Raw genomic sequence first — 17,710 nt, forward strand, 5'->3', positions numbered from 1 at the left:
GGATGCCTAACCACTTGCCTCTGAAATAATTTGAATCCTTACCTAAAATCTAGAATTAATTTTCACAGACTAAAAAACATTAATCATAAGTGTTAATAAATAGATTTTCTTATTTTTTAAAAAAAATTAGGTGACGACTCTATACAAATTTCAATTCTTTAAGAGTTCACGAGTCATATTTTATTTAACATTGACAAAAATAGGGCATGACAATGAGGTCATGAGTTCAACTTGTGAAATTATGCTCTTATAGAAATGCAAGATACAACTGCATGTCATATACCGTTGTGGTTCGACCCTTTCTTGACTTCGTGTTTTAGTTCTTTGGGATGCCTTTTTTCCTTATGTAGTCACATGAGTACCATATTTAGTTTAGGTGAAAATAAAAAAAAGTTGTTAAAAGGACCATTTTTCGGTATATAGCTAAAGAAAATGAAAGTGAATGAGAAATAGTTAATTCACAGTAAATCAACATATTTGAGGAATTATCTCATTTAGCTTTATTTTAGCATTTATGCCAAATCAATTAATGAAATAAATTATGAATATAATTGTCGACATCCTTATTTGGAATTGAAGCATAGTTATTATTGTTAATCTTGTGTATGTGGAGGATATAAATAAGTGAATTTATCACCTATATCGTTCTACTTTTTTTTTTTTTTTTTTTAAAACTAGATAAAGAGAAAAAATCATAAACTTAGGACAATGATTTTTTTGTTAATCGCGCAATTTTTTTTTTTTTATAAAATTAGAACAATACATTTTTTGTTAATGGCGCGAACATATTTACTAGTTGTCATATATAAGAGACATTATGATTTACATGACAATTATGTCAAGCCTAAATTACATATTTCAAATTTTATAAATATTTTTTGTTGAATATAGACCCGTGGTAAAACATCCACTTTGTAGGATCATACTGATTATATTGTTGTTGCTGTATGACTTGTATTAATATTAAATTGAGAACATTTTCTGAGGTTGTATTTCAAGTTATGCATATATGAGAAATTTGAAATATTTTCACGTTTTAGTTTTGGTGGTATGATCGTTCAAATGATAGTTTTTAGTTTAAAAAGTAATTAAAGTTCAATTTATTTTGAAATATTAGCTAAGGTTTGATTAGCAATTTAAAAGAAAGAAAAATTACATAAAAGTGCATCCAACAATGTTACGTTACAAATATAGCTCACTGTATATTACATTACCAAAAACTATTCAATTGTATAAGCCCAAAATATTACTTTACAATCTGTATCCCAATGCTCATTTAATGCACAATTGATGAAATGTTTCGTAGTTGTCAGTTATTTCTACAACTAAGGAACATCTAAGGAAATACAGGTCTATAAAATTCATAGACCAAACATATAACAAATTTACATTACATTTTCACAGTTATAACGCAAAATTTTTGGATGTTCAACCATTTGAAGCTTTAAGCCTCAAAATTTAAAAATTGAATTTTCGTAAATAAGCTTTGTTTCATGTGGTATGATTGCAAAAGATTGGTTATGTTTGAATGATTTGGTGTTATTTTGAAGATTTTTTGGATGAATTTGATGCTTGGATTCATAAAAGAAGATGAAGTTAGTCTTTTGGATACATTTGTTATTGTATATTGTTGTATATATAATACAATTTTATTTGTTTTGATAATTTTCTTGTTCCTCTTCATTTTATACATACTTATATAAAATAGATGCACTGTTTAAACATTTCATATTTATGTGTGTGTTTGTGTTTGTATAATTATGTATATTATTGAATAATTTTATATATAATTTTATGTTCTCTTATATTATAAGAGGAAGAGAGCAACTTCCGGCCATTTTGCATGCCGATCGTTCAACTGCTTGCACCGTAATTTTACTATATTACCTCAAATTAATTATTATATGGTATTTACATATTAGAAAATTAATAATATTTAATAAAAATAAAATATACATTTATGACATGTTGGCTTCAACCGTAATTTTTACTATATCACCCCTAATAAATTATTATAAGTTATCTAAGTATTAAAAAATAAATATTAAAAAATATTTTAAAGTCATTCAAGTAATAAAAAAAAATATATTTAATGTTAAATTAACTTGACATTTTATATGAGGCCCACTAAATTTTTTTCCACAAGTATTTTTTATAGTAATTTTGCTATATCACTTCTAATTAGTTATTATAAGTCATTTATGACATGACTGCTTCGTTGTTTCAATCGTGATTTTATTATGTGACCCCTAATTAATTATTATGTCCAATTAAGCATTGTGCCACTTAAATTGCAATAGAAAATAGTATTACAAATCACAAAAATTAAAAAATCTTTCTGTTGTGCGCCTTGCCGAGCTTTCAACTGCTTGCTCCATAAATTTACTATATTACCCCTAATTAATTACTATATGTCATTTACGTATTAAAACATTAATAATATTTAATAACAAAAAGTAAAATAAATATTTATGACATGTCTACTTCAGCGGCTTCAATCGTAATATCACTATACGACAAAAGTTGGGTAAGATACACATATATTATACACATATACATATCAATTGGGTAAGATACAAGATCAGAGACCTACACGATCCATGAGTTTTTCGACGAGATCTAAGGAATTCCCACAACGACGACAGACCAACAACCTACAATTTAGATTTCGTGGCTTCATGGTGGAGAAACGAGGATTCTTGCTGAAACGAAGTGAACCAACTCTCAAAAATCTCGAATTTACCATCATTAACAATATATTTGGAATTCTGGTTCGACGAAGTTTGGCTTTTTCGATGGCGTGGTTGCTGGTTCTTTGTGAGAACCACGAAAACAAAATAAAAAAATGAGGGGGTTAGGAAGTTTGTACAGAGCTGCTGTAGTTGTTAATGGTTGTTTTCGGTCGAAGAAGACAGTAACAAGGAGAAGAGATGAAGAAACGAGGGTGAAAGGACGGAGGATACGGGTGGGGTTCCAGTGGTGTTGGAGAAACGAGGGTGAAAGAATTTTGTATTGCCTAGATACACAATACAAATTTTCAGTGTATATGTGTATCTCAGATACACTCGATTTTTTCTTATGTATCTGAAGTATTTATTTTGGTATATCTTGTAATCAGGGACTAAACTTTTGATGTATCCTGTAATTAGGGCCAACCTCCTATATTTTTATTGTGTTTCCCTTAAAAATTGTATAATTACATAGAAATAATTAAGTATTTAAACATTTTAGGTCAGTGCCGGTACGGGGTTCAATATTATCTACTTAATTATATAAGAAGATAAGTTAAATCTGGATTTAAAAATTAAAGAATACTAATTCCATTTTTGGAAAGGACAAATTTTAGTCATTCCTCTTTTTCCTATTAATCATCAATTTTAAAATATTTATCAATTTATAAAATTAAAATAAAATTACTTTATTTGTTTTTATTTTACTTTTAAAATTAATTATTGTATGTTTTAAAGTGAACTATATTAGGGTAAATTATTATTTTTTTCTTTTTACTCCTTATTCAATGAGCTAGTGGTAGATACCATCCATTGTGGTCTGTGACCCAAGCAAGGGTGGTCCAATTCATCTAGCATGAATAATCTGCAGGGCTTAGGTCCAATCTCTTACCCGATTCACAATCCAAACCCGAATCCGAGACCAAATACTGATCCAAAATCAGTGTCGTTTGATGAGGTGTCCAAGTTGTTCAATTTGCCTCTCTCCGATGCTGCTCAATCCTTAGGTATTTCTCTCCTTCCTGAACGTAAAGTTGTTGCCGTTTAGCTTTAGTGCAGCGGACTGTCCTTTTTCTGTCATCCTCTACATCTGCTGCTGAATTTCTTGCTAAAATGGCCGATTTAGCAACTGAATGAAAAATAAATAAATAAAATTATCCAACATATATTTATATTTAAGGTGCTGTTGTTTTACAGTTGCTAACACTGAGCTGTTGTTTTACAGTTGCTAACACTGAGCTTCCAAACTCAATTCTTGAATTGTTTGGCTAGTGCTTGAGCCATTGTACTTGGAATTGTTAAAAAAAATAAATGAGACAACTTTAATTCAAAAAATGAGTTTGCTAAGTAGTATCAAGAACTATATTTCCTTCAATATGCTTTTACACTTGGTTTACTCTTTCCCAATGACTTGTTACGAATGGTCCAATTCGCTTTTCAGAGGCAATATATTGTCTGAATATTGTTATCGTAAAATCTGCTTTTTGGCGTGGCCCGTATATCTGTTTCTTATTTTAGTTCCCTTTGATGTCCTTACATTCAAACCCCCACCCCGATCCCTGTCTCACTGCAGTGAAATTTCATTCATAAATGACAGTGTTTACACTACTCTTCATGAATTGACTGTACAACTATTTTTCTTATAAAGAATAAGGAAAGTATAGTTGATCATGCTGCTTTTTAACTGTTATGTTGATCATTTCTTCTTTTGAACTGTTATCAACTCAGTTGTGTGCTATGTTTACCACTTTCTTTCTTACATATTATTACCAGTAAACCAGAATATTTTGAGCTAACTGGCTTTTATCTTCTAGGTGTTTGTGCAAGTGTTCTCAAGAAAATATGCTACGAGAATGGTCTGGTGAGGTGGCCATATCGAAAGGTAGGCTGTATAAGGATGAACAATTGTATTCATTCCAGAAGTAAACTAATATTTCACCAATTTGAAACATCAACTCTATGTTCCGTGAGAAATCCTATTACTGAATATCTAAGAGAATAGATAATCACTAAAGTCCACACTAGGCTGCTAAACTTTTCACAATTCGGACAGCTCATCAGTCAATCTATTTATAGTGGGCACCTTTCCCATTGAACTTCTAGAAAGGATTAGCACCCACAGGTGCGGCCTAGTTGTCAATGAAGTGGGTTGAACACCATGAGGTTTTAGGTTTAAATCCCAACAAGCACAGAGTCACTAGGCGATTTCTTTCCGTCTGTTCTTGCCTTGGTGGATAGAGTTACTTGGTACTTGTTGCTGGTAGGATGTGGTAGGTATCACGTGGAATTAATCGAGGTGCGCACATGCTAACCCCGGCACCACGGTTATCAAAAAATAGAACTTCTAAAAAGGATTGCAACTTACATCTTGGTTTCTTAAGAAATGATTAGTTAAGTTATATGTTAACCTTCCCCCACCCGCATCCCATTTCTTCTTCCTGGCCTCTTTTCCTTTCTCCATTAGTCCACCGCTTCTTCCGTTCATCTAGTTCCTTCTCCTCCTAACTCCCCTTCCAGTTAATCCAGGCACTTTATCCTTGACAGCTTCTTGGTCTCGGAATGTTTTTTAAGAGATGATTAGTTAAGTTGGAATTTAAAGAAGAGTTCCTTTTGTTTTCTCCCATCTCTTCTTCCTCATTTTGTAGTCTCCGTCTTTGCCCCTTATTAATCCAATGCTTCTTCTGTGCACCTAGTTCTTAGTCCTCCTCATCCAACTACCTTTATAATTCTTTGCTTGTTCTTGTTCCTCGGCTAAGTCCATATTCTGCTTCTGGTGTCATCCAAGAAAAAATCAGATATTTCTTTTACCATCATCAGCTCAAAAGTCTTGAATTTGACTAGAGAACATGTGAAATTTGCATATCTTTTCGTCAACATAATCAAGCAACACAGCTTGAACTGTCTTGTGAGGATGAGAGTGCATTTTGAAAGTTTACATCATCTATGTACTGAAAAATACTGAGGGATCTCACTTGATGGTTTGCTATGTGGATGATGGGAGATTTTCTTTTGAACTGGTTCCATTTGTAGGATATTCAGACTGGATTGGCATACTATGTTAGGTGGCGGTGAAGAGATGCGGGCAACAGGAATTGGTGTATTAAAAAAGATAATGAAAATGAATAAGAAATGCGCAAGAGGGAGAAGAAAAACTTAAAAGTTTCATGTTTCTCCTCTTTTTTTTTTTTGTGCTTTGACCAATATGACTCTAGATAGAAAGGTGTGGAGGGGGCGGATTAGGGTAGAAGGATAGTAGGAACAAGTGTGTAAGTGCTAGTACGTAGGAGGACTTTGTTATCCGTGTTAGTAGCTATAGTACTAGTATCATTTCAGAATGTTGTATTGTTTGTCGTATTACTTGGTGAATCTTGTCTATGGTATTATTGGGTGTGGTAATTTCTATTGTATCTTGTCCTTTTTACTATTCTTTGTCTAGATTGTTTTAGCTTGAGCCGAGGTTCTATCGGAAACAACCTCTCTATCTCACCTCTGAGGTAGTGGTGTAGTGGTGTGGATTGCGTACACTTACCTTCCCCAAATCCCACTTGGTGGGAGTATACTGGGTATGTTGTTGTTGTTGTATGACCTTTTTTTAAAGATTTAATTGGAAGGAAGAGATAAGTTACAAGTGCTTGATAAGCTCGTAGGAGAAGATGTCACTAAACATGTTTATTTTTTTTTTTGAGAAAATGTTACTTTGTATTCACAAAAGACTCATCATCAAAAGGGTGTTGAGGTGGATCTTACAACCCACACCCACTGTGGGAACTTCCTCAATGAGGACTACAAAAATAACTTTACAAGTTACCTATGAAATCAACTAGAGCTACTGGATCCCCCACGGCCCACCATATCCTGTTTACACCAAACATAAAGTAAACTAAGGCACTGAATCTTAATCTTTTGGCTGTTGCTCCTTTTGCCTTCAAATCATGTGGTGTTTCTTTCTTTCCAGAGTGTCCACCAGACTCAAGCTTGGATGTTCTTCCACCAATCTTCACTTGTCCCTCTCCTGACAATGCCTTTCCCGTTAATGAGGAATTCCTTAGTGGACTTTGGCATTACCCATCTGAGTCCTAGGATACATAGGAACATGTTCCACAGACTTGCAGCTGTTTTTCAATGTAGGAATTGGTGGTTGTTTACCTCTACTTCTTGATAGCACATAAAACACCTTGAGCAGATTTGAAACCTTTTCCCTGCAGCACTTCATGTGTAAGATAGGCTCTTCTTACCACCAACCAAGTAAAACAAGAGACTATTAGCGGACTTTAACCTTCCAAATTAGCTTCCAGGGCCATTCTTCTGTGGTTGCTTGGCTATTATTTCTTTCCCAGTAGCATGATTTGACTGCGAAAACCCCTTTGGAAACAAGTTAAAGGTCTTATGACCTTTGAGCAATTTATTCATTTTCTGATAAGTTATGATTGCCCTTTTCTTAGATTATTTGGAAGATAGGTTATCAAAAATATTATTTTGAAGATAATTTTCACATTCTTTTATCTGAGGATGATAATAGTATCTATTCCAAATGGAAACACATGGCTTCACGCCTAGGATGTGAGGCTTCCAAAATTGGGAAGTTCAGCACAATTTGGATTTTTTGTTGGAAATCAGAATACATGAAACTTGAGAAGTCTTGCTAATTTAAGTGACTATCAGTGACAATTGTTGATTATTTAATTTCAAAAAATCCAGTACTAGTAAGAAAAGCACTTTTGCTTCTCCTGCGATGAATAATTAACTTGTTGGTTCCAGATAGTAGAGTGTATTTGTCACCTTTTGAAACTTTATGCGGTGATATTTTCCTGGTCAGATCAAATATTGTTTGATCTATTTATAGAACACTATTTACATGACACTTTTACTTTGATTAAACTGTTTGCTGTACACAAGTAAGCTTGAACTTTGCACAGTAAATTTCAAGTACTCACATCACCTGAAGTCTGTCTATAGGAGCTGGTAGCTTGAACTGTTGCCTTTTGTAGGCACTGCTAATGCTGTCAATTATATGATATGATTCACGTGTTTTCTTTGCCCAATAAGCATAAACATTATTGTGGTAGTGGGATCCAAAGAAATGTTATCCATTGCTTGTTTATGCATCATTTATTTGAGATTTTCAGGTCATCTCTGGAAAGAGTATTGAAGATATAAAGAAGGAGGCATTGAGGGAAAAACAAGAGCGATCCGTGGAATTTCCTAAAGCTGCTGGAGAAAGGAATGATTCTTTAGCCAGTTCTGCAATCTTATCATTTTCGTAAGTTCTTTAATAGGTTTATAATATTTTGTTACATTAATAGGGTATAATTTTTTTCAGCTGAGTTCAACTTATTATGTTTGATCATGTCAATAAAATACTTCATAGAAAGTGTCTATCTGATTCTGATCAGTTAAATACTTAGATTTTGTTGCATTCTTGGACTTGATGTGGAAATGCTGCTTCAAAGCATGACATTTATATTTCGAATTCTGGATGTTTGAGTAAGGCCCTCTCTGATTGATTACGAACACGTGGAACTTTACCTGTTTACTTGATGTGTCAGGAATCAGGACTTTAGGACTCAATATGAGATGGAAATCCATACAGTTGAAACCTCTCAAGATGTCCTCTTTTTCACTACTAAAATATCTCCAGCTAGCCATTTATACCATTCAACGTTGAAACTTTAGTATGAATTTTGTATTGTCCAGTTATGGGGGACACTACTAAGCAGTTGTTTGTGCATTCATGGTTAAAAGCTACTAGTATTTTAGGAACCTGTCAACTTTATACCATATTAGTATGGTCATCTGGCAGTAGGATTCTCAGGTTTGGAAATGCATGTATGCCCTACCACCAAAATTTCTTTAGAATAAAATTGGGTGGATTAGAAGCTCAATTGGGAATGAAAGCATGTAACAGATTCTTGACGGAGCTTTATGAAAATAAATTATAGTTATTTCAATCACAATATGTTGTCATTCTGAACACTCCTTTTTACCTTGACTTATCTAGTCTAGTTCTCTGTTTGCCATACACTTGTCACGACCTGGTTTACGAGTCATGATGACACCTACTCTATCCCGCTAGTAGGTAAGCCAAACCATAACTCGGAGTTAAACACAATGGGTTAACTTGGTGGAAATGCCCCAAAAGGGCCTAATAGGCAATCCAACACAATAAATAAGCAAGACAATAGAAATAGTTTAAAGGTAGTCACTACATAAATATCATCCCACGACCTGGTAAAGCCAGTACAAGAGCAACTATAAATACAACCCAAGTATCTAGAATAGTCAATACATCTTTCTTGAAACAAAAGACTGAACATAGAAAGATAGAAGGAAATAGGTAACTCCGACTCCAAGAGCTCACTCTATCTTCGGATATCAACATAGCACGAACGTCGATCAATGGCGCCAACTAGTACTCGGATTTGCACCAAAACGGTACTAAAGTGTGGTATGAGTACCAAAACTATGGGTACTCAATAGGCATCATCGGCCGACTGAGCTAAGTCATGATATAAGAATGATAGAATGCAAGATAACATAACTATGTCAAGGTAAGGAAACGAACCTGAAATATCTCCAACATCGCTATACATGAATAAGTAGATAATCGGAATATCATCATAGCATAACATAAAGCATCAACACATGCAATCATAACTACAAAATTGGCTCCCATATGTCAATTTGCGCAGAAAAGTAAATAACCCATCGCAAGCCCCTATAAGCCTGGAAGGTACAAACAAGATAGAATAACCGATCACCGTCATATATCAACTCTCATAATACAATTAGAACTCATCCAAGTCATGCCACACTATAACCAACGATTTACCATATTCATCATTTGTAAATAGGTCAACATTTATCAACTATATCCATCATGTAGCAACTAGTCCTCCTGTATCAATAAATCATCCGTTATCTACTAAACATCACTTATCAACTAATTCTCATATAGCGGTTAATCATCACTTATCAACTTGTCATTATTTATCAACTAACCAATATTTATCAACTAATTATTATATCACTAGAATCTATTCATATCATAGCACATTATGACTATTTCCTCGTTTTCATACTTAACTAGACTCATTATTGTCAATCTCACACCTCAATGTCATAATATCATAATAAGTATATCATCATAGTATAATATGTATATCCGGACTCGAACCGGTATGGATATTCAACAATATCCTCATAAATATCATCACAATCATTTTTCGGTCTTGCCGGACATGTATATATCATCATAATCATCCTCCGTTCTTGCCGGGTATATATGTATCATCATAATCATCCTTTGGCCTTGCTGGGTATATATAATCATCATAATCATCCTCCGGTCTTGCCGGGCATATATGTATCATCATAATCACCCCTCGACCTTCATCATAATCATCCTCCAGCCTTGCCGGGCATATATGTATCATCATTATCATCCTCCCCCTTGTCGGATATATATAATCATCATAATCATCCTCCGGTCTTGCCAGACATATATATCATCATCAATACGACCAATAGCATAATCGCGAGAGTATTTAATAGCATAACCATTAACATAGTATATTAACATAATCAATAATCATAATCGAAATTGTGAGCTCTAGCATAAACAATAGCATGATTGCCGATATAGTAAATAAGCACAATCGTTAGCACAATCAATAGCATAATGCCAATATAGTCAATAAACATGATCACTAACATAATCAATACGTATTACCAAGGCATAGGCAATAACTTCTCAATAGCCTAATTAATAGCTTATCATTAGCATAAAAGATAGCTTATCAATAGCTTGAATCAATAGTTAATCCATGGCATAATCTATAGCTTATTCATAGCATAACCAATAACTTATTTATGTAGTCAATATCATAATCAAAGGCTTATTCAATAGTATATTCGGTAGCCCAATCAATAGCATATTCAATAGCTTATCAATAACATAAACTTAATCAATAACTCATTCATAGTATACTCGTTAAGCATTACTTTCAACGTTGTTCATCGTAACCAACAAGTACCAAGGCGTCTAAATATCGCCGAAATAACCATCTCCCTAGATGTACACAAGCGTTTCAAGGGGTTTTCAATAACTATCACAAGTCTTGGCCTAAGGTGGGTCGAAGTGCCCACTTCTAAATCCTTGAAAGCATTTACCAAGCAATGTCTACCCTGGACTAGGCTAAGGTATCTAAATCCACTATTAGATGTTGAACAAGCCACAACTAGCCCTAGGATAGTAATTTCTCCTAATATGGAGCAACTAAATCCATTCCACCTAAAGTATTGGCAATTTGGGTAAGTTTCATCCTAAACTCAAGTGACCAAGGAAATCCTCTCGTTAGTTTAGTAACTAAAGCATCTCCGACCTAAGCATAAGCCTACAAGGTCAACTTCACCTAAGATATGGTTAACTAGGCTAATCATGCCCAGAATGATATCCAAAGTAGCCTAAATGATCCAACTAATCCCAATTATTTCAATTTAGCACACCAACACCTAAAACCCATCCCAAATCTAACACAATATCATAAACATAATATGAATTAGCTCGATCTAACAAGGGGAAAAACCTAACCTACCCAGACGCTGAAGAAAGCTCAAAAGATCCGCTAAATCACCGTTTTTCTTTTTTTCGAGAAGCTTCCGCACAATGCCAAGCTATCAAAATCACATTCTACTCATCAATACGAGAATATCGATACTCATATTGCACTATTGTGCTTCGGGTCCAAAATCATACCAAAATCCCATGTGGGTCCCATTTACGGAAAAATCATGTTTTCGATACCAACCCAATATTCCCACATGCTCAAGAAATCATTACCCTAAAAAATGGGTGAAACCCGAGCTAATTTGGGGCTAATCAAGCCTCCAAGGTTTTGGGATTTTTAGAACTGAAAAGGGAAAAAATCAACCATAAAGGGGTGGTATCTTGCGACAAATCGAAGGATAATTACGTAAACAAGTGTTAGCCGAGCTCCCAAATCACCCATAAGCTTCAATTTTAGGCTATTTCACCATTTTGGGTTTTAGCTCTCAAGAAAATGGATGAAGAATGGGCAAAATCATGCAAAAAGGGTCTATTTATACCCATTCTAGGTGCTCGGGTCTTGCTATCGCGACCCGATGGCCGCGATCGCGGTACAAGACATCAGGCGCAAGTGTCGTGATTGCGGCATTTGCCTTTCGCGATCGCGTCACTGGTGGACTGTGCAAGGAGTCGCATTCGCGACTTAAAGTGTCGTGATCGCAACACTTACTACCCTGCTTAAGGAGTCGCGATCGCGGCCAAAGCCATCGCGATTGCGATGCACCAGAAACATCAAATACACTAAAATTGATATTTCGGAGCTGTAGGAACAATCAGAATTTGCATTCGAGGTCGTTTAACTGAAGTTTTCGCCAGGTGGCCATTTAGACCTAACGAAGACTTCAAAATAGGAAAATGACTCTAAAACCAAACGAACTGCCTGTAACCGAACTGTCAGTTCCAGCAAGTCATAAACGACTTGGGACAGCTATAGAGAAGCTCTAACGGTGAAAATAAGCGAAAATATAAAAAAATGACCCGAAGGGTCATTACAACACTGCAGTAGACATTGCTGTAACACATGCAACTTAACCATGTGACACACTTTAGGATTATGTGAATTAGTATAGCTGGCCTATATATTTGACTCATCTGCTCTATTGACAGCAAACCAGGAAGAGAGAGGGGCATGTGGTATCGGTATTTGGAGGTGGATGTACCACCATATTAACAGTTGCGTTTCTGGTATGGTGGCTAGATACTTCGTAAGAGATTGATTGTTTCTCAAAATGTGTCACACTTGTCACATTTTTGTTTATGGGTCGTTTGTAAGGTCTATAAGACAACAACAACAACAACAAGATACCCAGTATACTCCCACTAAATGAGGTCTGGGGAGGGTTAGTGTATGCAGTCCATACCACTACCTCAGAGTTAAGGTAGAGAGGCTCTTTCCGATAGACCGTAACGAGTCGTTTGGTAGGGTATATAAAAATTGTGCAAGATATGGTGTATTATTAATGCTTGCATTAGTAATGCTTGTGTTAGTTATGCTTGCATTTTTCCCATGTTGTGTTTGGTTTGGTGCATTAAAAATAACATGAATTACATAATTTCTAAAAAATATATTTTTACAAAAACAACTTTTATAAATATGGTGAAAAGGACGTGGAAAAGATTTTGAGGGACAATTATTACTTTAAACATACTAATGCATGCATTAAAATCCATTGCATCACTAATACCATGGATTTCTATGTATTAGTAATACAATCCGTAATACTAAATAGAGTGTATAACTAATGCAAGCATTGATAATACATAAGATAAAAAAGTGTATCAAACAAGGTATTAGTAATACACAAAGCTAATGCTTGCATTATTTTTCTAATGCACTCTATCAAACGAAACCTAAGGTGTATAAGAATAATGCAGAATATGGTGTATTAGTAATGCTTGTATTAGTTATACGGATATTTTTCTTATGCAGTACAATTTGTAAAAAACAATATTTGTTTGCAAAATACCCTCCACAAATATGGGGGAAAGGATGTTGAAAAGATTGAGGGGCAATTGTGTCTTTAATTATGCCAAATAGAAGGTATAACTAATGCTTATACATAGGTTGAAAAACTGTACCAAACAAGGTTTTAGCCGCAATACACACAACTAATTCATGCATTATATTTTCTAATGCACTCTACCAAACAACCCCTTAGTACTTTCGTGTCGCTTCTTATATGCTCGATGTCTTAGCAAAATTGGGTACCCCTAAACTACAAGCCAGTGCGCAACAGCTGAAAAGCTGTTGTTGCTTGCTGCTTGCTGGCTCGAAAATCTCTTTTTCGCCTCGCTTCCCTATCTCAATTCTGATTAATTAGCTTCTTCCTTCGCGCAAGCTACAGTCTACCGTCACATTATTTAATATCACATAACATGTGGTATTGCTCATACATTGATTACAATTCCACCGCATAAAGCTTAAAGTGATGATTTTACCCCTGGATATGATATGTGTGGTTACACTGGAACCGTAATTTGATCTATGCACCAACCAGATGTAAGATTATACTTACATTTATTTGATCATTTAATTTTAATTTGCTTGTTCAATGTCTCAACTTCCTTACAAATTTTGTCTTATTTAAAGTTTTTATGTTTATTTTACAATTAGGTGAGGGGTGGTAGAGGTAGGCGAGAGGCGAGAGAAGATAGGTTGAGGGTAGGGTCTTGGAACATAGGGACTCTTCAGGGTAAGTCCGTAAAGCTGGTGAAGATTCTTAAGAAAAGAAGGATTAATATTGCGTGTGTTCAGGAGACTAAGTGGGTAGGGTCTAAGGCTAGGGTTGTGGATGGGTACAAGCTGTGGTACTGAGGGAGTGAGAGGCGTAGGAAGGGAGTGGGCATCCTAGTGGATGAGGAGCTTAGAGGGCAGGTGGTGGAGGTTAAGAGGGTCAGTTATAGGCCGATGACGATTAAGTTGGTCATTGGGGGGGGGGGGTTTATGCTGAATGTGTGTAGTGTTTATGCGCTGCAGGTGGGTTTGGAAGAGGAGGTGAAAGCGAGTTTTTGGGAGGCTTTGGACGAGGTGGTGAGAAGTGTGCCTAGCTCGGAGAAGATTGTCATAGCAGGGGACTTCAATGGGCACTTTGGGGTTTTATCGGGAGGCTATGACTATGTGCATGGAGGTTTTGGTTTCAGTGATAGGAATGGTGAGGGAGCTGCTCTGTTGGATTTTGCGAGGGCCTTTGGGCTGGTGGTAGTGAATTCGAGCTTTCCGAAGAAGGAGGATCACCTTAGCTTCCGAAGCGCGATAACCAAGACTCAGATTGACTTTTTGCTGCTTAGGAAGGGGGATAGGGCTTTATGTAAGGACTGTAAAGTCATTCCGAGTGAGCATGTTTTGACCCAACGTAGGCTTCTGGTGATGGACTTGGTTATCAAGAAGAGCAAGAAGAGAACGGCCGGGGAGGGTCGACCCAGAATTAAGTGGGGTGGCTTGACGCCAGTTAGTGCACTGGAGATGGAGAAGGTGGGACTGTGAAAATGCCCGAGGCTTGGAGATGGAGTATGATGATTCCGTTATATTAAAATAAGGGTGATATTTAGAGTTTCAACAACTACAGGGGTATTAAGTTGTTGAGTCACACTATGAAGATTTGGGAAAGAGTGGTTGAGCGAAGATTGAGGGGGAGCGTGTCTATTTCGGAGAATCAGTTTGGATTTATGCTTGATCGCTCGACGACAGAAGCAATCCACCTGGTGAGGAGATTGGTGGAGCAGTATAGGGAAAGGAAGAGGGACTTACGCATGGTGTTCATCGACCTGGAGAAGGCGTATGACAAAGTCCTTAGGGAGGTTTTTTGGAGATGCTTGGAGGTAAGAGGGGTCCCGGTGGCGTACATCAGATCTATTAAGGACATGTATGATGAAGGGAAGGTTCGTGTGAGGACGGCGGGAGGAGACTCAGAGCATTTTCTGGTCGAGATAGGGTTGCATCAGGGATTGATTCTTAGTCTGTTCCTGTTTGCGTTGGTGATGGATGTATTGACGCGGAGTATTCGAGGCGAGGTGCCTTGGTGTATGTTATTTGTAGATGATGTCGTGCTGATTGATGAGACGCAGGGAGGTGTGAATGAAAAATTGGAGGTTTGGAGGCAAACCCTTAAATCTAAAGGGTTCAGGTTGAGTAGGTCCAAGACAGAGTATATGGAATGTAAGTTTAATGATCTGAGGCAGGAGGACGAGGTGGTGGTGAGGTTGGATTCCCAGGTTGTTTGTAAGAGGGATAGTTTTAAGTATCTTGGATCTATGATTCAGGGAAATGGAGAGATTGACGAGGATGTCTCTAAACGTATTGGGGCAGGTTGGATGAAGTGGAGGCTCGCTTTGGGAGTGTTGTGTAATAAGAAGGTGCCCCTTAACTTAAAGGCAAGTTCTGCAGAGTGACAGTGCAGAGTGACAGTCTGTTCGACCATGCTGTATGGAGCGGAGTGTTGGCCAGTCAAGAACTCCCACATTCAAAAATTGAAGGTGGCGGAAATGAGAATGTTGCGTTGGATGTGTGGACTTATTAGAGGGGATAGAGTTAGGAATGCGATTATCCGGGAGAAGGTGGGAGTGGCTTCGGTGGAGGACAAGATGCGGGAAGGGAGGCTGAGATGGTTTGGGCATGTGATGAGGAGGGACACGAATGTCCTAGTTCGTAGGTGTGAGAGGCTAGCTTTGGATGGTTTCAGGAGGGGTGGAGGTAGGCCGAAGAAATGCAGGAGGGAGGTGATTAGGCATGACATGGAGCAGTTACAGCTTACTAAGGACAGACCCTAGATAGGAAGATGTGGAGGTCGCGGATAAGTGTAGAAGGCTAGGGAGTTTGGGTGTGGTGGGTGTCTTTGGTCTGTGAGTGTATGTTTACTACTATGTGGGTGTCTTATTTCTTATTTCTTATTGCTTTTATCTATCTTATTTCTTATTTCCCTTATTTCTATTTTTATTATGTATTATTTCTTATCTTTGTTATTCCATCCATCCTGTTTCATTATTCCATTACGACCTTGTTTACTATTCTTTATTTTGAGCCGGGGGTCTAGCGGAAACAGCCTCTCTACTTTTTCGTTGGCAGCGGTATGTACTGCGTACATTTTACCCTCCCCAGACCCCACTTTGTGGGAATACACTGGGTTTGTTGTTGTTTTGTAGATTCTATTCTATCATTTTTATAAAAAACATTTTTCTTTTAAAAGGAACTTTGATAAGCCAAGAACATTTTTGCCCCCAAAATTCCAGCTTCAGTCCTGCCTTGAAGTTAAGAACCAAATACTAGTCAATGTTTTCTTGAATATCCAATCCCTCCATATTTTCGGCGATTTAAGGTTAGATAAGTGCATCGTCGTATTACCTTACTGGAAGATAATGGGTTTTTCCTGAACCAATGGTGAATTTTCAATTATCTATTTGCATTAGCTTCAAACTACTGTACTATAGCAGAAGTCTATAAATCATTACTGTCTATTGAGATGCTTCCTATCAAAATTTTCTATTTAGGGGCTCCCCTTTGCCAAACAGGAGTATTACCTCCACACTGGAAATGTCAAAAGCAGGGGCTTTCTCACAGCAGCAAGGAGCAAGGAATTTTCAATCTGGAAGTTTACCGCATTTCCGTATCTCTAACTTGCCAAAAGGAACTTCAGTCAGTAATGATGAATTCAAATATGGTTTTCCATCCGATGGCTTGTCTACTACAACTTATAGGTGGTGGGGAAACAAGAGTCCTGATCGTAATGAGGATAGCAAACTGAATGATGATAATGCCAAAAACAACACGGAGCAACCAGAAAATATAACAGAGAAATCCGAATGCCAGACAAGTGTGGATTCCAGGGGAACGACTTTACTGACTGATGTGAGGAAACGAGCTGTCAAAGAGGGGAAAGAAACGCTGAAGCTTGGGGTTTATAGAGGACGTAGTGCAAACATGCTTGATTCAACTAAACGGAAGATTCTTCATCAGGTATTCAAATCGTATTTTCGTGTCCATGGAGACATGAGTAAATGTGAATCATGACAGAGCTAGGACCAAGAATCGTCTTTTCTCGATATGATGGAATGAGCAATGACCATTTCAAGATTCACACGAAGAAGACATGTTACATCTAGATTTTAGTGCTCTATGTGGTACCAAGGCAATTTATATAAATTATCTTTTCGTTGGCTGTGACTTCGATGAGATTCTTGAACTCCCATAGGCAAAGATCAGTTACCAATATATGGATTTTTAGCTTGATCTCGATTATTTTTGGCTTAGTTTTGTTTGATGGATGTCATCTTTCTGGAATGTATGCTCCTGGAACATTTCCTTGTACTGTATGTGCTTGCTAATCAAAGGTTTACATGTAATAGTTATGGGTTCGGCAAAATCCAGTAACTTTGGTTCAAA

The 17,710-nt window shown here is 36.6% G+C and overlaps 1 protein-coding gene across 2 annotated transcripts; it reads left to right on the plus strand.

Annotated features, from left to right (window-relative positions):
* Positions 1 to 3,376: 3,376 nt before the first annotated feature.
* On the plus strand, positions 3,377 to 17,710 carry LOC107842333. 2 transcript variants are annotated; one of them, XM_016686109.2, is made up of 4 exons: positions 3,377 to 3,736; positions 4,544 to 4,611; positions 7,856 to 7,989; positions 16,819 to 17,710. In XM_016686109.2, the coding sequence occupies exons 1-4, from the start codon at positions 3,586 to 3,588 to the stop codon at positions 17,336 to 17,338; spliced, it is 873 nt and encodes a 290-aa protein (XP_016541595.1). In that variant the 5' UTR covers positions 3,377 to 3,585; the 3' UTR covers positions 17,339 to 17,710. The 2 variants fall into 2 exon arrangements, with proteins under 2 accessions (XP_016541595.1, XP_016541596.1); XM_016686110.2 differs by having other exon boundaries at positions 3,507 to 3,736; positions 16,840 to 17,710.

Source organism: Capsicum annuum, chromosome 9, assembly GCF_002878395.1.
Source record: "Capsicum annuum cultivar UCD-10X-F1 chromosome 9, UCD10Xv1.1, whole genome shotgun sequence".
NCBI classification, from domain to species: Eukaryota; Viridiplantae; Streptophyta; class Magnoliopsida; order Solanales; family Solanaceae; genus Capsicum; species Capsicum annuum.